General features: G+C 44.2%; 1 protein-coding gene across 5 annotated transcripts; it reads left to right on the top strand.

The window, feature by feature from the left end:
• The first annotated feature begins 2938 nt into the window (after positions 1–2938).
• LOC133155786 (uncharacterized) lies at positions 2939–16324 on the top strand. 5 transcript variants are annotated; one of them, XM_061281336.1, is made up of 8 exons: positions 2939–4275; positions 4379–5230; positions 5487–14829; positions 15054–15117; positions 15191–15596; positions 15686–15793; positions 15864–15983; positions 16046–16324. In XM_061281336.1, exons 1-2 carry the CDS (start codon positions 2939–2941, stop codon positions 4515–4517), a joined length of 1476 nt encoding a protein of 491 aa, XP_061137320.1. In that variant the 3' UTR covers positions 4518–5230; positions 5487–14829; positions 15054–15117; positions 15191–15596; positions 15686–15793; positions 15864–15983; positions 16046–16324. The 5 variants fall into 5 exon arrangements, with proteins under 5 accessions (XP_061137320.1, XP_061137319.1, XP_061137318.1 ...); XM_061281335.1 differs by having other exon boundaries at positions 4379–7543; positions 14704–14829; XM_061281334.1 differs by having other exon boundaries at positions 4379–14527; positions 14704–14829.
• Positions 16325–21667: the final 5343 nt, after the last annotated feature.

Here is a 21667-nt window from a genome sequence, read left to right as displayed (position 1 = left end):
TAATTTTTTTTGTTGGCGTTGATTTCTCCGACTGCCCATAAACGCACCACCGCGCTTCGTGCGCGCACGGGACAGCAACCGAGCAGGTGATCGAGCAAGCGTCTGATACGAGAGCATTGCGGTCGCATGGAGCGTGTTTGAAGTGAACAGCAGAGAAGAAAGGCAAAGTGTTGTGAAATAAAATGCACAGAACGGATGCGCAAGACACGTCAGCTATATAAAGAGCGAGAGTTGTTTTCTTCCTATTAGTTTCAATTCACAGTTTAATTAGCAGTTTCAATCAGCAAATAACAAAATGCGTATTACAGGTAATATTTTATTTCACAACACTTTGCCTTGTTCCTTTGGTCTCTGCTGTTCATCCTAAAACACAAAGGCGCTCTTTAAGCAATGCGACAGTGAGCGCCCGGCGCGCTGCGGTTGCGCGACCGCACCAAATTAAGCTCCCTGCGCAGTGCGCACTGAGGTCCACTTAAATTTTAGAAAGTACATCAGGACTTTAAAAATATCTTCTAAATTTCAGCGACGGCTCTGTCACAATAATCGACCAGCCCGGTGCAGTTGGGCGGTCGGCGGCGCGCTACGGTTGAGCGTTCTCTCGCACGCTCTCTCTCTCGCTCTCTCTCGCTCTCGCACACACGCAAACCGGATATCATGCGGAGGCCGCCATTACAGATGCGCAGAACGGATGAGCAAGACACGTCAGCTATATAAAGAGCGAGAGTTCAGTTCTCTACCTAAATCCGTATTACAGGTAATATTTTCACCTGCTCGTTTGCTGTCCCGTGCGCGCACGGAGCGCGGTGGTGCGTTTACGGGCAGTCGGAGAAATCAACGCCAACAAAGAAAATTACATCCAGCCTAGTTAAGACCATACCAAAGACTATAAAAATGGGACCCATTGCCTCCCTGCGTGTGTGACGATCATTGGGACTTAAAAAAAAAAAAAAAAAAAAATTTTTTTTTTAAAAAAATTCATAAAAATTGGGTGCGTATTATACATGGGTACAAGCTTTTTTCCAGCATCAGCATGGCATTTTTAGGGGTGCGTACTATACATGGGGGCGCACTATACACGGAAAAAAAACGGTAAGTCATAAACCGACTATGTAGGGAGCGAAATGACTGTGTGCTCATGAAAGCTGTTGAGGTATTCAAAGCCCAAATTAAGAATGGCCCCACATTTGTCTGCACTGTTTGCCACAGAGCATTGTTTCCGAACCAAGTACGCGCTTGTCAACGTAGATTTTATGAGAAAAACAGACATGTTGTTGCAAGTTGTCTCACGGGACAATTTGTCCATATCTGTGATGATGAATGTCAGGCCTCGTGCAGCGTACCAGCTGAAAGAAAACTGGAGTGGATATGTCACACTTGCTATAGTCACCTCAAAGATGGTAAAATGCCTGCACTTGCTGTTGCGAACAATCTCACACTCTCTGATATTCCAAAGGAACTTTGTGGATTGAACATACTGGAGAGACACCTCATTTCCAAATGCATATCATTTGCCAAAATTGTACCTCTTCCCAAAGGTCAACAACGAGCCATTCGTGGAAATGTGGTGTGCGTGCCATCGGAAGTACAAGAGACGGTCAATGTCTTGCCCAGACTAAAAAGTAAGTCACAGATGTTGAGAGTGAAACTGAAGAGACGGCTTTGCTACAAAGGCCATCAGTTTTTTCAAACTGTCACTTGGTCTAAGCTAATGAGCGCTCTGATGAAACTGAAACAAGTCCATCCACAGTACAGAGACATAACCATTCGCGACGATGCGGACCTTTGCGACCCAACCCTCACTGACGATGAGAGCAGCTCCGATGAAGCGCAAATGAGCGACAGTGAGTACAATGAGGAAGCTCTGGAGGAGATGTACAGATTTGAAAGTGATGCTCTGTGTGGGATGAACAGTGACTCTCAACATGACAACAGTGGTAACAAACAGCAACAAGAAAATTCGGAAGACGGTGATCAACCAAATGGTGGAGTGATACTTGAATCATGTCTCCAACCCAATGATGTGGCAGAGGAAATTATGAGTTTTACAGAGGGCATTTATTGTGTTGCTCCTGCAGAAAGAAACAACCCAGTAAGTTTTTTCAAGACTCCCAAGCTTGAGGCCATGGCTTTTCCGGTGCAGTTTCCCACTGGTCAGAACACCCTCGATGAAGAGAGAGCAATAAAACTCACACCAAGCAAATATTTCCCAACCCGTCTGTGTTGCGTGGATGAACGCTTTGCTCGAGATACCAACTACTTGTTCTTTGCCCAGTTTGTGACTGAAATTTACCAGGCAACGTCGAGCATGACAATACAGCTGCGCAAAGGTAAGCCTTTTACCAGGGATGGTCGAAGGATAAACAATGCCATGCTTCAGGACAAACGTGAAGTTGAGAAACTGGTGCGCAGCAAAGATGCTGTCCGATTCATGACACCGCTGAGAGGTACGCCGGCCTATTGGGAGAAAACCACCAAAGATCTTTTTGCTATGATCCGGCAGCTGGGCACACCCACGTTCTTTTGCACATTTTCTGCTGCCGAAATGCGTTGGGAAGAGGTCATCACCGCCATCAAAGCGCAACAAGGTGAAGTAGTGAATTTCGCCCAACTTGACTGGGCTACCAACAAGTGTGAGATCCTACGCAGCAATCCTGTGACGACGATGCGCATGTTTGACAAGCGTGTGGAAGCTCTGTTCAGAGATTTGATCCTCTCTCCGGCGCAACCGATTGGTGAGGTCGTCGACTACTTTTACCGACTGGAGTTTCAACACAGAGGAAGTCCTCACATTCATTGTTTCATATGGGTTTGAGGTGCCCCTGTATTTGAGGAAGCCACGGATGGAGCCATCTGTCATTTTGTGTCTCGCTACATCTCGGCCGAGCTGCCGGACCCGCAGAAGGAACCGGAATTGTACAAAAAGGTCACAGAGGTTCAGATGCACAGCAAAAGTCACTCCAAATCGTGCGTCAAACACCAAGGTGCAAATTGCCGCTTTGGATTCCCCAAACAACCGTGCGATGAAACAATGATCGTCAGACCTGCGCCCGTCGACGACGACAATCGAGATCAACGCAATGAAGATCGGTTGGCGTCGAATGCCAAGCTTGTTCCCGTGCTAAATCTGCTGAATGAGCCTGAAACGGCATCCCTGACTTTGCCTCAGCTACTGGCTAAATGTAAGCTCACCGGTGACGAGTACATGAACTGTTTGCGCATGACGGCCTCGTCGAGTTCTGTCGTGCTTAAGCGAGAACCGAAAGACTGCTGGGTCAACAACTACAACCGCCATTTGCTTCTTACCTGGGATGGAAACCTGGACATCCAATACATCCTGAATGCCTACTCTTGCATCGCATACATCTGCAGCTACATCAGCAAGGCTGAACACGGTCTGAGCCAATACCTGAAATCGGTCATTGAAAACTCCCGCTGCGCAAATGTCAACGAGAACGTGGAGGAAAATGTCCCGGACTACAACGTCAGGTCCAAAACAACGCAAATGTCCATCGTGACAGAGCCTGCTGCCATCGATCCCGCGGTGTTACGCGACATGTATCGTAACCTGAACCAAAAGCAAGCGTCCGTCTTCTACAAGGTCAGAGATTGGTGCATAAAACGTGTGTGTAGCTCAAAGCCCATTGAGCAGTTCTTCTACCACATCAACGGTGGCGCCGGGACCGGCAAATCTCATCTCATCAAGTGTATCCACGCTGAGGCTACCAAAATACTGCAGAGACTACCACGACTGGCTGAGGAGGCCGACATTTCCAAGCAAACGGTTGTTCTCGCAGCTTTCACTGGCACGGCTGCGTTCAACATTTCCGGGGCAACGTTGCATTGTCTACTCAAACTGCCGAGAAGTCTCAAACCCCCGTACCACGGGCTGGGCAATAAACTGGACGAAGTCAGAGCCGAGCTGTCCATCGCCGAAATACTCATCATCGATGAGATTTCCATGGTGTCGAAAGACCTCTTCGCCTACGTGAATGCCAGGTTGAAACAAATCAAAGGAATTAATTTACCTTTCGGTGGCATGTCTGTTCTTGCTGTTGGAGATTTCTTTCAGCTCCCTCCCGTGAGACAGTCCAAACCTCTGTGCGTGTACGATCCTACGCGGCCGGACCACTGGCGTGACGACTTCAAAAAGATCACGCTCACCGCCATCATGAGGCAGAAAGACGATGTCGCCTTTGCCGAACTGCTGAACCGACTTCGCGTCAAAGAAAAGTCAGATGAACTGTCGGAAATGGACAGAGCTCTCCTTGCCACGAGGTACACTTCCCCAGAAATGTGTCCAAAGCATATTCTGCATGTTTTTGCCACCAATAAACAGGTGGATGGCCATAACTCTGCGATGCTGGAACTGTCTCATAAGGACATTGTGCAGATTGACGCGGATGACTACAAGAAAGACAAAGGAACTGGCAGAATGGCAAGGCAAGCTTCCCCTGTGCAAGGCGCTAAGAATGAGCTCCCGGACTCAATCAAAGTTGCCTTGGGTGCTCGTGTTATGATCACACGGAACGTTGATGTTCAATCAGGTCTGTGCAACGGGATGTTTGCAAAAGCTGTCAAATTGGTGAACTATCCAAATGAAGCCCGTGTCCAGAAACTTGGCTTGGAACTCGATCATGTGAGTAACACAGCGCGTGCTGCTAACCCCGTGTACATTGACAGACTGGAGGAGAAGCTGAACAAGGCTGGAGTGACGCGCCGACAGTTTCCCATCAAGCTTGCTTTTGCCTGCACGATCCACAAGGTACAAGGCATGACAACGTCACAGGCTGCAGTTTCGCTGAAAGGTGTTTTCGAACACGGCATGGGGTACGTAGCTCTGAGTAGAGTGACTTCGCTCAGTGGTCTGCATATTCTGCATATGGATGAGAGAAGGCTTCATGCAAATCCACAAATCACTGCTGCTCTTGCTGAGATGGCAGAGTATTCTTTGGAGAGCGTCATGCCCCTCCTTCACGTGATGCCGTCGGTAGATCGGGCAAATCACCTGGTTGTCGTCCATCATAACACCGAAGGGCTGTCTTGTCACGTGCAAGATATCGTGTCTCATCACGAACTGCTTTTCGCTGATGTTTTGTGCTTCACAGAGACACACCTCCAAGGATCAGTGGCCGATGGACGTGCTTGCTTGGAAGGCTACATGATGTTTTGCAGGAACCGAAGTGATTCTTACACAAACTGTCCTGACTTGGCTACAAAACGTGGTGGCGGCGTAGGTATTTGTGTCAAAAGTCACATCGTGGCCCAGGAAAAGAAATACGTTCAGGGTGTGACCGACATTGAATTTGTTGTGGTGATGTTGGGATCACCGGTGTTTGAGTGATGTTCCAGTTATTTATTTTCTTTCTGTGTGTTCGCAATTGTCATGGTTTTTAACTCGGCTGTATGTATTTGTTTGTTCACGCTGATTTCTCCGACTGCCCGAAATTTTCCATATTCTCAGTTTATGTGTATATCTGTCATCTCAGGGACACGAAGAAAGAATCCGATCTGGCGAAAGCCCGTGCGGCTCTGGACTCAGAGGCCACAGAGCGTGAACGTCTGCAGGTGAAGTTGTCCAAGCTGAAGATTGATTTTGACGAGCTGGAAGCAAGGTGAGGCCCGCCCGGCCATTTTATCAAAAATATGCCAACAACAAAATGGATAGTGGATATTAGTGCTGACACAATTGCTTTGCTGCTGGGGCCACACCCCAAGGAAAATCCTCCTCGTGACTAATTGCAGCTCAATTGGACTTTCAGTTAACCATCCCATATGTGGGACTCACGATGGGATCACCGGTGTTTGAGTGATGTTCCAGTTATTTATTTTCTTTCTGTGTGTTCGCAATTGTCATGGTGATAATACTAGCCAACTTACATTGGCTCCCGGTCCATTTTAGATGTGACTTCAAGGTTCTTCTACTAACCTATAAATCGCTGCATGGCTTAGCGCCTTCATATCTCGTCGACCTAGTTGTTCCTTATGTTCCGTCTCGTAACCTTCGTTCGCAAAACGCTACCCTTTTAGCGACACCGAGGGCCAAGAAAATGTCTGCAGGCTCTAGAGCATTTTCTATTCGGGCTCCAGAGCTTTGGAATGCCCTACCAATGGATATTAGGACTGCTACCTCAGTAGAAACATTTAAGACACGTTTAAAGACACATTTCTATGACATGGCCTTTAACTAACCTGTAGTGGCCGATTCGGCTGGAGTTTGTTTTCTCTCCCTCTCCACCCCCTCCCTCCCTCCCTCCCTCCCCGGCCGGGGAGGTGGTTAGGTGGCACCCATGCTGACAGCGGCTATCTGGATTCTCGTGGGCCAATTCAGGATGGGGGAACTGCAGCTCAACCTCCTCGAAGACACTGCCAGGACAATTGAGGGCTCCTTCGGCAGCCCTCTGCTATGACATGGACATCCACTTTTTATTTAATTGATTTTCATGTTGTATCATTTGTGCCCTCTCTGCATCCATTTCAACCTGGTGATCCTGAAAGGGGGATCCTTCCATCTGTGGTCCCTTCTCAAGGTTTCTCATTTTCCCCTGGTAGGGGTTTTTAAGTTTTTCCTTGCCCTTTTGGGAGCTTAAGATCAGGGGATGCTTTGAGAATAATTGTCAATTTCTGTCTATGTGAAGCCCTTTGAGACTGCTTGTGATTTAGGGCTATACAAATAAACTTGACTTGACTTGTGTTGGAATAATTTAAGTAAAGCCTTGTACTTATTACGAGTTTATGGCTTTCCTTTCATCTAGGTTCTTTCTCTTGAGTGACTTTTGATCTCTGTCAGCCATATGTGTCCTTCCTGTCCTTATGTTATCTGTGTGTTTTTGTTCCTGTAAGAGGTAAACACAGTTTGAAGTGGTTGCGTACAAGTTATCCCATATTTACTCAAGTCTTGTTCAAGGGTTTCGGACAAGTCACTCATTGTTATTGCGTGTTAATTTACTAAGTAGATAAAGTCTAGCCAAGGTTTAGTTGCATTGTTCCACAGGAGTTATCTGATCTTGCTCGCGGACGACTCGGCCATGACAACTGTAGAAGAACAGATGGACAAACTCTGCGGGGGTCACGGGCCGACAATGAAGTGCTAATTCACACCACACTACATTCCTTAGCTAATCAGCGTTGCTACAGACACAATCTTCCCTCCCTTTAGTGTAGCAACGCCTTTGTAACCAGGGCAACCAAAACATTAAATAGAGGAGCACGTGGAGGGAGAACTCAGAATTGATGGAGATTGTAACCGAGTTTCCTCTCTCTATCGTTCTCCTCGCGAGAAAAGGCTTAATATTCTGTCTCACTTGTGGTTTGTTTGCTGTTGCTCTTCTCTTAATAGTTATTCAGTCATTGAAATAAACCTGACAGAAATTGGGGGCTCGTTCCGGGATCTCAACACGCCCTGAACGGTTCCAGCGGGCTCTTTGACACAGGCGAAAATCCTCGGCCGAGGTAAACAAAAGCCCTTTGACGGGACTGTCTCGATCAGTCCGGCTGGACACCGGGAGGGTTGACGAGATCTTCCGAGGAAGAGAATCAGCAGACCGTGAGTAGGAATATTAATTCTACTAAATAGAAACAGTTAAATTCCGCAGGGGCGGATGTGGAGCCCCCTAGCTTTCAAGCTAGTTAAATTCTGCAGCAGGAGGGGCGGACTCCTCTGTTATTAAAAAAAACAAAACAAAAAAACCTTGAGAATTCTAGACCCTATCAAGTACCACTAGAAACAGTTAAATTCTGCAGGGGCGGATGTGGAGCCCCCTAACGTTTTATGTTAGTTAAATTCCGCAGCAGGAGGGGCAGACTCCTCTGTTCTTAAAAAAAAAAAACGCGCGTGGTATGCTTGTGTACGGTTTGACTGAGAGTGATCTCATTTGAGCGCTCCTCTATATAAACACACAGGATTGTAAACGGTGGCTTTGTGTAGGTGCAAAGGCATCAACTCTTTCGGGGGAGGTGAAAGGAGACTTACCACACATTGGATTTTAACCACTGTCCTGTGAATAAAGTTGGTTTTAGGACACTGTAGGTGCCGTTCAATTTACCAACTCCAAAATTTAGAAAAATAAACCATGGCAAACTTAAATAGTAAGCGAAAGTCCCTACCCCGACATGAACTAAAATGCAAGGATTGGAAATTAATGGAATGGGTCGACCCAGAAAATGTAAAATATCTTGACAAATGGATAACCAAAGAATAAAAAATCCAAAGAGAGCTTGTTGTTGCATAGGCAGGAAGATGATGAAACGACATCAGCGCGGCCTCGCTTGAGGGCCGTAGCTGAGGGTGTGATAAATGAAGATGAAAAGGATGATCAAATTACAAAGAAAGGCGTTGTGGGACGCCAAAGCGAACCATCCTTTCCGACTTTGTACCCCAAATTGTCAAGCGCAGGTGATCCTCCAAAATATAGTGATTCTGCTCATGCCATGGTGACGCGGAGCCGCGTGAAGTCAGAAGCTCCCTCTCCCTCAGCCCCCGCGGCAAGCTGCGGCCCAGGCTACACGGGAGCGGAAGTAATTGATGCTTACCCAATGATTCAAGTAGCAAATCCTCGCTGGGATTCCAAGTGAACTTTAGTGGACAGGTCCCTCTGACGTAGGTTTGGTGAAAGGAGCACTTCCTGTTGTTATTAGACCTAAAAAATGAATACCGCCCTTGTGTGAGACAGTACCCATTGAAACCCGATGCCTTGCAGGGTATTGCACCTGTTATTTCAGATTTATTAAGGGCAGGTGTCATCATTCCTTGCCCTGATTCTCCTTGCAATACTCCAATTTTCCCTGTGAAAAAGGCACTACCTTCTGTCGGGTGGAGATTGGTGCAAGATTTGCAAGCAGTGAACAATGCTGTCATTCAAAGAGCACCTTGTGTCCCTGACCCGCATACCCTGTTGAATTTGTTAACACCTGATGCGAAGATATTTTCAGTAATTGACATTAGCAATGCCTTTTTCTCTGTCCCTATTGCTGAAGAAAGTCAGTTTTGGTTTGCTTTCACATATGCTGGGTTGAGGTACACCTTTACCTGATTGCCTCAGGGGTACTGTGAAAGCCCTACAATTTAATGTGTGATGGCAGCCAGCATGGCAAAATTTGTCCCACCAATGGGGAGTCAGATTTTGCTCTATGTTGATGACATTTTGGTGGCGTCCCCTGATTATGCCTCTTGTCAGACAGACACGCTTGCAGTGCTGCATCACTTGGCAAAAGAAGGCCACAAAGTCAGCAAAAATAAACTCCAGTTGTGGTCCACTGAAATTAAATATTTAGGCCACAATCTGAGTTCCCAAGGTCGGACTATAGTTGAAAGTAGGAAGACCTCTATTTTGCTAGCTCCTAAACCACTCACAAAGAAACAAATGATGTCTTTTTTGGGGCTCACAGGTTATTGTAGAAGCTGCATACCTGACTATGCACAAATTGTTGCTCCTCTGTCCAAATTGATGTACGAAGAGAACATCTCAATGTCCACTCAATTAAAATGGACTCCCGAAGCTGAGGATGCTTTTGTGCTAATCAAGCAGGCTCTGGTCTCCAGCTCCACTCTGGCCCTACCTAACTATGATAAAGCGTTTGTCCAAACTGTTGATTGCAAAGGTCATTATATGACCTCTGTTTTGCTTCAATCGCATGGCTCAAAGTTTCGACCTGTTGCCTTTTATTCTTCGAAATTGGATAGTGTTGCTTGTGCTCTACCGCCATGTGTGAGGGCCGTGGTGGCGGCCTCCATGGCTGTGGAAAGCAGTGCTAGTGTTGTGTTATTTCATCCTTTGACTCTGAAGGTTCCCCATGCGGTCTCGGGTCAATTTAAAAAAGGGAAAAGAAAAAGGGAAAGTGGCCGCCATCTTTTTTGCAAATGATGATTCATCTGAGGTGTTTTATCAAAACAGAACCTTCGAACCACGCCAGAGAGGGCGCGGTCGTGAGAATTTCCGTCGCGACATACCTGCTGATGTGCTAGAAGGAGGAAAGACTTTCTGGGTGAGAGCGGCAAATGGTGTGACAACCCCAGTACCCCAGGCTCGTCCAGTCTGGATACGGGACCCAGAAGGGGAAAGTTGTTGCATTCCCATTTTGCTGATGCCCAATTGCCCTGTTAATTTGTTAGGAAGAGATGCTCTCACTGCACTTAGTCTTTCCCTTGTGCCCATTAATGACAAAATCGTTGTCAAAAGGCGACATCAATTACAGATTTTTGGACAGTTTCATTGCTACTATTTCTATTCATTGGATTTGACTGATGCAGAAGTTGTGCAGTTTGGAACCCCTCTTTTAGCCCAGGCAGGCACCCTGTTGCGCTGCCCTGAACAGGCGATGGACCCAACCAACCTGCACGTAACCATGTGGCATAAAAACACGCCTGGTCCTGATCACAACTACGAGAACATGCTTGAGGCTGTTACGCCTGCCTCCTTGAAGACATCTTTCCTCCTGCATGATGGTGAAAGCCGTGCCTGTGTTGTCATAGGGCCGGCTCCCTCTGAGGTGCAGAAATTGCACATGTCTCCCACTCCGCTCCACATCTCATTGTTTCGGCCTTTTACGGCCACATGGCAGAGTTTGGGATTTGTGGCCAGAGATGCACTGGCGGCTTCTGATTGGACTCAAGTTGGGCCTGACTCCTTTTATAGTCCTTCTACTAAGTTTTTTAAACAAAACATGAACCAGGTCCTGTCATTTGTTAGTGGAGTTCACGTTGACTCCTGTTCTGAGAAAGCATCCTCATTTTGACATTTTGTGCTGTCATCATATGACGAGCAAAAAGGTGTTCTTAGTGCTTCTATGTGCTCTTATATGTTGTGCCTCATCCTTTTGTGCTGGTGTGTGTGTGCGCGTGTGCGCGCAGAGGATCCTCATGAATGGGTGTGTGTATGGGTGCGAGTGAGATGTGTGTTCTATGGAAGAAATCAGTAATGGAGAATGTTCTGGAGGCTGTTGAGCAATAATAGGGAAATTGAGAAGTGGACGATGATGTGTTTAAGTTTGTTGGAGAAACTAAGATGAGCAGTGTGTGGCAGTAGAGAAAATAAGACGTGTGTGGCAGACAGTGACTAGAATGGTGGCTTGATAGGACGAGAATGAGACAGCAAATGTTGTGTAGAAGACTGAAAGATGTTGAAGGTGAACATGATAGGGGAGGGCAACAGCAGAGTTGGCCTGCCCTTTGAGAAGGTGAAACTGATAAGCGTGCCTGCGCTCACGCGTTGTCGTGGGGCTGTCCGCGTGGGCCTTTGCTATGCTCGTGTGGGCGGTGGGCCGGCATCATGGTTGTTGCAGGAAATGGCCAGCCTGTGACCAATCAACATTGATGCTGCCCCCCCCCCCTGCAGGCGAAGCAGGGACAGTGTGATTTTCTCAGAGAGTGATGCCTAAGGAAGATGTGACAATATTTGCATGAAGGATAAAAGGCACTGATGAGAAAACAAAAGTATAACCAAAACGTCAAAACAGAGGATGACGTTTGCGCAGCGTTGTTTGTTTGTATTGTTTGTGAGCTGTGTCTCTGCTGTACGTTTTTGTGTTCTCTGTGTGCTGTCAGTGTTATGTGTTAAAATTGGCTAATGTAGGTGCACAAAAGAATTTGCTAGATTGTAGTCCATATGATTTGCACCGCAAAACAAAAGCAATTTTGTGAAAATGTGAAAATGTGAAAATAAGAAGAAAGGAAAGGCAAGCAATTTTTTGTGGGCAGGAACTGGTCCACACTGCATTAATGCCTATCCCTGATGAAACCAAATTTGAGAGATGGAAAGAACTTGCTTTCTGGAATTGGATGAAGCAAAATTATTAAATAACTTTACAAAGCTAAATTTAGAAGAAATAGTCGATTGGTTGTGTCAAGACTACACAAGTTTTTACATTTGGGAATAAGAGAGTGATTGAGTTAGTTAAAGTTGAGAAACAACAACAATTGTCTATTATATTACTTTACTGGCGGTTATTTTGTTAGTTTTTATCTTTATCTTGATTGGTTTGACACCTGGGGGGGAGGAAAGATTAGGATGTGGAGCACGGGTTGAGACAACCAGTTACACACGCAAAGCATGTGTGCACTGGGACACTGAGAAGCATTTTGAAAGGTGTGTCGAAATTAAATGAAGATGAAATCATATGTAGTAATACATCGCTTTACTACATATGGATTCTCTAAACCGTACAATTGAGTAAAATAAAACATACTTTTTGACTTTTGTTCAAATTACTAAAATTCTTGTGATAAACGATGAGAAACTGATTGAAAAGAAACTACAAGAAACTACAACTAAGCTAGTTGTGGAAGCAGTCCAATTGCCACGACAAATAGCTATGTCCACGTGTGCAGGGCACGCACGAGACTGATAAGGTGTCAAGAGGTAACAAGCTTGCGGACGGAACCGCATAGCTGCAGTGCAAAAGACGCTTCAAATTTTATACACACAAGAAGCGGATTGAATTACTGAAACATTTTTAAAGATGTGCAGCGACAAAGTCCATAGATTGAAATTCAATCATGGACAAAGAGAGGGGCAAGAGTAGAGAATGGCATCTATAAATGACCAGAAGACTGACCTATCCTCCAAAAAAACCTATACAAGCGGGCAGCAATGTTGAGCCATGGTTGTGTGTCGCATGGCTCAAGAGGAGGGATAATGGGGCAGTTCAGTCAGCTTTATACATCATGTGAATTTGATTCATATTCAAAACAGTTAAACAGTTATAAAAAATTTTTTTTGAAGAGCTTGTTTAACATGTGCTTAACGCAATCCACAGGGTTATAATGCCTGGTCATAATAGATGCATTCTCAAAATTGATTGAATTGGCTTCAAAATAAACACTGAATGCCTTAACAGTGGCAAAAACGTTATGTAAAGAAATAATAGTTTGTCAACAACTGCTGTAGATGTTAAAGAATGGAATCAATATCTCGAAAATGAATGTGGATAGTTTGTTTACTGATTGTGAAATGTGCGACAGAGTGTTCTATATAATATCCGTTGAATGGAAGAAAAAGAAAAGAAACCATTGCTTTTAGAGAATGTAGTCAACAAAAATTGTATATGTACCGACGTGCCAAGATCTGGGAAAAAGCTGGAAAAAACATAATGTCTTTAAATTTGAGAGGCGACGATGATCTGACTGAAATTGATGCAATTAGAGTCCCCAGAAGAGTTCCTGATTAATAAGCATTAATTGACCAAATTGAAGCGGGATGGGAGTCCTCCATTTGCTACTGGTGGACGATGAACAAGAACGTTGACAGGATAAATTACATCCATTGCAACATGCAGAAATTGGGCAAACGGACACAAGTGGGACTTGAGGCAGTGCACGAACAGCTAGCCATGCCTTCCCTAATGTCAATCCAGAACCGCAATGCTCTTGTTATGTTGTTGTCTGGGAAAGGAAGGATCTGCGCAATGTTCAGGGAACAATGCTGCACCTTCATCCAGAATGACACCGCCCCTGATGGGAGCCTGACGAAGATGATTGCAAATTTGCAATCCCTCAACACGAGGATGAAAGAGCACAACAAGTGGATGACTGCTTTTGGGAAGTATAAAGCCCTTGTGTCCTCAATCACTGCTATACTCACCTTGTGTGGATGTTGTTGTATTCCATGTCTCCGTGCTCTGTTTAATCGTCTTATCACTACAGCAATCTCGCCCATGGACGACGAGGTGGCCCGGGTATGCCTAATGTCTGAACAGCAGCATGTTGATGATAACGATGATGATGATGCAGTTTTTGCACTTGAGTTTACAGACTTTTTCCCAGATCTGTGTGTTTCCAAATGATAATATCACAACATTTGTCCTTTTTTGGTGTAAACTTATTTGTGCCATACTTGTGATCCGACAACCGAAAATCGAGAGAAGTGGTTGTTTTTGGTGATGTAAATATTGAGCAAATATGTGATAAACAGGAGGGAAATGTTGGAATAGTTTAAGTAAAGCCTTGTCATTTATGAGTTTATGGCTTTCCTTTCATCTAGGTTCTTTCTCTTGAGTGACTTTTGATCTCTGTCAGCCATATGTGTCCTTCCTGTCCTTATGTTATCTGTGTGTTTTTGTTCCTGTAAGAGGTAAACACAGTTTGAAGTGGTTGCGTACAAGTTATCCCATATTTACTCAAGTCTTGTTCAAGGGTTTCGGACAAGTCACTCATTGTTATTGCGTGTTAATTTACTAAGTAGATAAAGTCTAGCCAAGGTTTAGTTGCATTGTTCCACAGGAGTTATCTGATCTTGCTCGCGGACGACTCGGCCATGACAACTGTAGAAGAACAGATGGACAAACTCTGCGGGGGTCACGGGCCAACAATGAAGTGCTAATTCACACCACACTACATTCCTTAGCTAATCAGCGTTGCTACAGACACAATCTTCCCTTCCTTTAGTGTAGCAACGCCTTTGTAACCAGGGCAACCAAAACATTAAATAGAGGAGCACGTGGAGGGAGAACTCAGAATTGATGGAGATTGTAACCGAGTTTCCTCTCTCTATCGTTCTCCTCACGAGAAAAGGCTTAATATTCTGTCTCACTTGTGGTTTGTTTGCTGTTGCTCTTCTCTTAATAGTTATTCAGTCATTGAAATAAACCTGACAACTTGATTGTTCTGGTGTTTTTTTAACTCGGCTGTATGTATTTGTTTGTTCACGCTGATTTGTCCGACTGCCCGAAATTTTCCATATTCTCAGTTTATGTGTATATCTGTCATCACAGGGACACGAAGAAAGAATCCGATCTGGCGAAAGCCCGTGCGGCTCTGGACTCAGAGGCCACAGAGCGTGAACGTCTGCAGGTGAAGTTGTCCAAGCTGAAGATTGATTTTGACGAGCTGGAAGCAAGGTGAGGCCCGCCCGGCCATTTTATCAAAAATATGCCAACAACAAAATGGATAGTGGATATTAGTGCTGACATAATTGCTTTGCTGCTGGGGCCACACCCCAAGGAAAATCCTCCTCGTGACTAATTGCAGCTCAATTGGACTTTCAGTTAACCATCCCATAGTCGCACATCAATATAAATAGCGCATTTGACTGCGTCGAGGGTTTAATACTGTTTTTGCTCAGGAAGTCGCATCACATTCAAATCCTTAAAGATGAGCTGGAGTTTGAAAAGAAGCTGCATTCCGCGGTCGGTAATTACCATCACTATCGCTTATTTAATTAATGAAAATAAAGCTGAGTCATTCTCACGTCTCACGTAGGACTTGCGCATGGTCCAAAGCCAGCACGAGTCTCGCATGGTGTTGGAAGCCGGCCAAAAAGTGAAAGATCTGGAGGAGGCTCTGTCTACAGAGAGGGAGCGGACCCAGAACAAGGAGGAGAGGTCTTTTTACAGCTTTAGAACATACCACAACGTTTGCTCTCATAGCAATTAATGTCTCCACGTTTGTCCCCAGGGTACGCCAAACCATGTCGGCCAGCAAAAAGAGGAAACGTCCGAAGGACAGCGAGGGTTTGAGCTCGGGCGGATGCAATGTGCCTCGTCCTAAAATCGCCCAGCAGGTCACTGTGGATGAGCAGCAGGTCACTGTGGATGAGCAGCAGGTCACTCTGGATGAAGTGGACTCGTACGGCAAATATGTCAGACTCCGCAATACAGTTGATGAGGTCAGTGGATGTGTCACAGGGGAACATCTTACGAAATTTGCACATTTTCCAGTAACGACTAACCTGTTGAGATCAATTTCAACTATTAGGATCAGAATTTGGGGAACTGGCAGGTGAAGCTCCAGATTGGATCTTCTGCTCCCATCGTATTCAAGTTTGCCGCAGAATTCATCCTGAAGGCCCACGAGAGTGTCACGGTAATCAATCTTATCTGGAAGATCTCAGATACAAGGTGCTCAATATTTCAATGACCTTTACATGCATCAGATCTGGGCGGCTGACGCTGGCCGAAACCACAATCCTCCCTCTGATCTAGTCTGGGAGACACAGTCCAACTGGGGACCCGTAGGCCAGGTCCACTTTACCTTGATCAACGCCAACGGAGAGGTGACACATCTTTCAAGCGACAAGAAGCAATATTTCTCTTTTGACGTCCGTTTTTCTTCCAGGAAATAAGGATGAGCAAAGCCACTGGCGCACGTTTGGAAGATGATGATGGAAATTCCACTTCCACCGTGGGATAGAGGAAATGGAATTTCGGTTTCTTGTGTGTCTTGACATATGAAGGGATTGACAATAAAGCAGACTTTGACTTTTGACATGGTCACATTATAAAAATATTGTATAACAATACAATTAAATGGGCTTTTTTTTAATAAAATCTGCTCCGACCTGTACTGAAATTTAATTGAAATAATTGAAATAAAGTTGTTGTTCTTTAAAAATGATTGAATTCGTCTTTTTTCATTCTGTGTAATTACATTCTGCTGTATGCATGTTAGAAAAATGTATATATATATTATCATGCGTTCTCTAATCAATGCTTTACCCCAATAGAACTGCAAGAGATGCTTGCTGTTTGGCCTTGCTGTTTTTATGAGTCATTTATGAGTTTATGGCTTTCCTTTTATCTAGGCTCTTTACTTTTAGTGACAGGGATCTTTTGATCCCTGTCAGCCATATGTATCCTTCCTGTCCTTATGTTATCTGTGTGTTTTTTTTCCTGTAAGAGGCCTTCACTACCAATAAGCAGAGCTTATTTGCATAGGCAAAATGTTCTTATTTGATTGAAAGAAAACTTCATTCCTTTTCAGTTAACTGTAGGTTTGGTTCATATATTGTTGTTGATCAGAACTGTTTTTCTTTGTTAAGTGTTAAACACAGTTTGAAGTAGTTGCGTGCAAGTTATCCTATATTTACTCAATGTTTGTTTAAGGAACTGCATACCAGTTACCTTACATTTACTTAACATTTGCTTTAGTGTTTAAGACAAGTTACTTATTGTTATTGAGTGTTAATTTACTAAGTAGATAAAGTCTAGCAAAGGTCTAGTTGTATTGTTCCACAGGAAAGCAGCAATTAAAGTTATCTGATCTCACCCACGGCCAACAACTGGAGAAGAACAGATGGACAAACCCTGCGCGGGTCACGGGCCGACGATGAAGTGCTAATTCACACCACACTACATTCCTTAGCTAATCAGCGTTGCTACAGACACGATCTCCCCTCCCTTTAGTGTAGCAACGCCTCTGTAACCAGGGCAACCAAAACATTAAATAGAGGAGCACGTGGAGGGAGAACTCAGAAATGATGGAGATTGTAACCGAGTTTCCTCTCTCTATCGTTCTCCTCGCGAGAAAAGACTTAATATTCTGTCTCACTTGTGGTTTGTTTGCTGTTGCTCTTCTCTTAATAATTATTCAGTCATTGAAATAAACCTGACAATGCACCAAAAAAAAAAGAGTGTAATATCGGTTTCATCAGTATATAATTGAAACCGGAAGGTATTCGGAAATCCCTGCGGTCAGTAGAATATATAACGGCTGTGCAATGAGAAGTCAAGACATGTTCCACGAGAGCAGGCGGTCAAGGCAAGAGTAATCTCGACGCAACATGCCCAACATGTGTAAGTCAGTGATGAATGTTTCCTGAATTTTCTTCCTCTTTTGCCATTCATTCATGATTTTCTTCTGCTTCCGCATTAGACACGCAAATTCTCGCGGTGGGCTTGGTGGCTTTTCTAGTACTGCAAGCCAATGGCGCTCCGTTGACAGAAGCGACCACCGTCTTGCCATTAAGCGACACCTCAAGTGAGGAGGAAACGGCGCCCTCTGACCTGCTGACCTCTGCTCATGTTTGGGACTCGGTTCTGGGTACCGCTAAAGAACACCAGAAAGCTGTAAGTGGAAATTCAGAAAGCACCTTCATTGTCTTCTCCTGGCTGTAAAACATATCTGACTTGTGACTAATTTCAATATCAGTTTGATGATGAATTCCAAAACAATGTCAACTTTCATTTACTGGAGCACTACAAAGCACCTCAGTTTCCAGCAAACTGCCCCAGCTCCAACTTTAGCAAGGTAAGAACCAGAAATGGAAAACCACCAGAGGTGGGAGAAAATACAGACACTGACACTTTCCATAATTGTTTGCTAGCATCGGCTTGACTTTTATGCGTAGGTTGAATAGATATTTGTTTTTTAACTGACCTAAATATTCTTTTTTCCAGGAGGCTTGCCTGCACAGGCTGGCCCAAGGTCTGTCCACTTACATAATTCTTCTCAAGCACGTGGAGAAGGAATATCTCGGCAGTAAAATTCTGTCTGAGGCCAAACACTACTCTGAACTCCTGCTCTACAATATCAAACAAAAGGTTGGCCAGTGTGACAATTTAGGGATAGGAAATGAATTTTGCTGTTACTATAATACCTATTTTGACATTGTGTTGCTTACTCTTGTCCGGCAGATGAAAAAACCAGAAGAGGTCACAGGCCTGAGTAGCAATGAGGAAGAGAGCCTATTGAGGTCACTGTACCACCCCGATGCTTTCCACAGAAAGATGACGGCGCACAACATCCTGCGGAAGCTCTACATCTTCATTGTTGACGACGAGAGGGCGCTGAGGCGCAAAGAACGGCGAAGGGGAAAACATGCCAAGGTCTTCGCCATGTTTAGTTTATTGCGGTAGTCAAATCCGCCACTGAAGCCCGTCGGAAATGTTGGGCAAAACATGAAGTGAATTAAGTTGTTGGATCTGCACTGACGTGTTGTAACCCACTGACGGATTGATGATGTATTTGTTTTTGCATGACGCACTGAGTTTTTTAAATTTTTTATTCTGTAGATAACCTATCTATTGCTCATTCAAAAAAGCCATTGTGAATCTAAGACCTTATTTATTGCAAACAGTCGTATGAATTATTTAAAGAAGATATTTATTACATATTATTGTTTTTATACTTGAAGGCATGATAATTATATTTATTTTTTAAACGGAATGTATTTTTAAAACATGAATAAAACTATTTGCTTACTTGTGAATTGAACTGCTTGATTTATAACACTTTGGCAGGTGTCTTTTGAGAATTTCACTTATTAGATTGAACTACAGAAATCTCTTTTTCTGAGATTCAAAGACATCGTATATATATATATATATATATATATATATTTGCAAAACTGAAATATCGTAAGGCCACTTATGGGCTTTACTGTCAGACATTTATTGACAAAAACATGGAACAGACTTCAAGACAATGTCGTAACAATAACAAATAAATATCTCAGACCAAATTGACTTTCAGGTGGCCAACTCGTCGTGGTCTTCGGGTGGAGGTTGTTGATGCAGGTGCACGTCATCCTTCTTCAACCCCAAAGTAAACTGAAACGAAGCAAAAACAGCCAATGATACGTATGTCATTGTTGTTTTTGACTTAATCTGCCATTTTTTTTAAGGTTCTCTTTCTACATATTTACCAAACACAAGCGATACATTAACTTCAATACAAAAAAAGGGCACTACCTCAAATACAACTTAGAAAACAGTTTGACTGAAATGGTAGTCATTCAATAAATAAATATACGCACATTTTCTTTTTCAAATTGCAGCCTTTGCGGTTTTGAAAATTGCAGTTGATCACATTGCAACGTCGACTTGAATTCTATTCATCTCTCAGTTTTAATGCACAGACAGACACACGAGAGAAAACGCTGACACAGAAGCAGTGGATGACGCAAATCCGTGTTGCCGCAAGCAGACCAGTTGCTGAGATTGTCTCATGTGTTGAGACGAGCGACACTAGACGGTGTTCAGGTGAACGTCACACCAAGAATTTACCGATAACGACAGTGGAGTGGTTTTCACTACAGGTAAACAGCTGGCAAATGTGACAAAAATTCCAAAATCTCGTAGAGAAAAGTTCCTACGACAAATAAAAGCACAAGAAAAGTTAAAAGAAAAATTGGAAGTGAGACGTAAAAAACAGGAACTAAAGAGAATGATGAAAAACTCTAAAGAGAGGGAACAGTACAGTCAAATTGCAGAGGTAAGACAAAGGAAATTGGGTTATATTAGAACCCGTTATCAACAGGACAAGCGTTTTTGTGCCAAACAAAAGTCCTATTTTACACAACGTTGTCAGACGGATCATGAGTTTAAGAAGAAAAACCTTTCCCGTTTCTCACGTCGTTATAGGACAGATGAGTGTTTTACGATGAGACAACTCGCTTACATCACAGAACGTTACCGTGACGATGTTGGGTTTCGAAACAGGCAGCGCTCTTACATGACACGCCGTTATTTAAACAACCCTGAATTCCGATTAAAACATCAGGAAATCATGAGGCGCATAATGGCAAAAAAATCTGATTCACTGAAGACCAAAACAATGCGCAGAGTAAGTATGCTTTTGAAAAAATACTAAGTCATAAACCGACTATGTAGGGAGCGAAATGACTGTGTGCTCATGAAAGCTGTTGAGGTATTCAAAGCCCAAATTAAAAATGGCCCCACATTTGTCTGCACTGTTTGCCACAGAGCATTGTTTCCGAACCAAGTACGCGCTTGTCAACGTAGATTTTATAAGAAAAACAGACATGTTGTTGCAAGTTGTCTCACGGGACAATTTGTCCATATCTGTGATGATGAATGTCAGGCCTCGTGCAGCGTACCAGCTGAAAGAAAACTGGAGTGGATATGTCACACTTGCTATAGTCACCTCAAAGATGGTAAAATGCCTGCACTTGCTGTTGCGAACAATCTCACACTCGCTGATATTCCAAAGGAACTGTGTGGATTGAACATACTGGAGAGACACCTCATTTCCAAATGCATATCATTTGCCAAAATTGTACCTCTTCCCAAAGGTCAACAACGAGCCATTCGTGGAAATGTGGTGTGCGTGCCATCGGAAGTACAAGAGACGGTCAATGTCTTGCCCAGACTAAGAAGTAAGTCACAGATGTTGAGAGTGAAACTGAAGAGACGGCTTTGCTACAAAGGCCATCAGTTTTTTTAAACTGTCACTTGGTCTAAGCTAATGAGCGCTCTGATGAAACTGAAACAAGTCCATCCACAGTACAGAGACATAACCATTCGCGACGATGCGGACCTTTGCGACCCAACCCTCACTGACGATGAGAGCAGCTCCGATGAAGCGCAAATGAGCGACAGTGAGTACAATGAGGAAGCTCTGGAGGAGATGTACAGATTTGAAAGTGATGCTCTGTGTGGGATGAACAGTGACTCTCAACATGACAACAGTGGTAACAAACAGCAACAAGAAAATTCGGAAGACGGTGATCAACCAAATGGTGGAGTGATACTTGAATCATGTCTCCAACCCAATGATGTGGCAGAGGAAATTATGAGTTTTACAGAGGGCATTTATTGTGTTGCTCCTGCAGAAAGAAACAACCCAGTAAGTTTTTTCAAGACTCCCAAGCTTGAGGCCATGGCTTTTCCGGTGCAGTTTCCCACTGGTCACAACACCCTCGATGAAGAGAGAGCAATAAAACTCACACCAAGCAAATATTTCAAAACCCGTCTGTGTTGCGTGGATGAACGCTTTGCTCGAGATACCAACTACTTGTTCTTTGCCCAGTTTGTGACTGAAATTTACCAGGCAACGTCGAGCATGACAATACAGCTGCGCAAAGGTAAGCCTTTTACCAGGGATGGTCGAAGGATAAACAATGCCATGCTTCAGGACAAACGTGAAGTTGAGAAACTGGTGCGCAGCAAAGATGCTGTCCGATTCATGACACCGCTGAGAGGTACGCCGGCCTATTGG

This window comes from Syngnathus typhle, linkage group LG6, assembly GCF_033458585.1.
Source record: "Syngnathus typhle isolate RoL2023-S1 ecotype Sweden linkage group LG6, RoL_Styp_1.0, whole genome shotgun sequence".
In the NCBI taxonomy this organism is placed as follows: domain Eukaryota; kingdom Metazoa; phylum Chordata; class Actinopteri; order Syngnathiformes; family Syngnathidae; genus Syngnathus; species Syngnathus typhle.
Note: the sequence above shows the minus strand (reverse complement) of the source record. Positions and strands in the feature narration are given on the sequence as shown.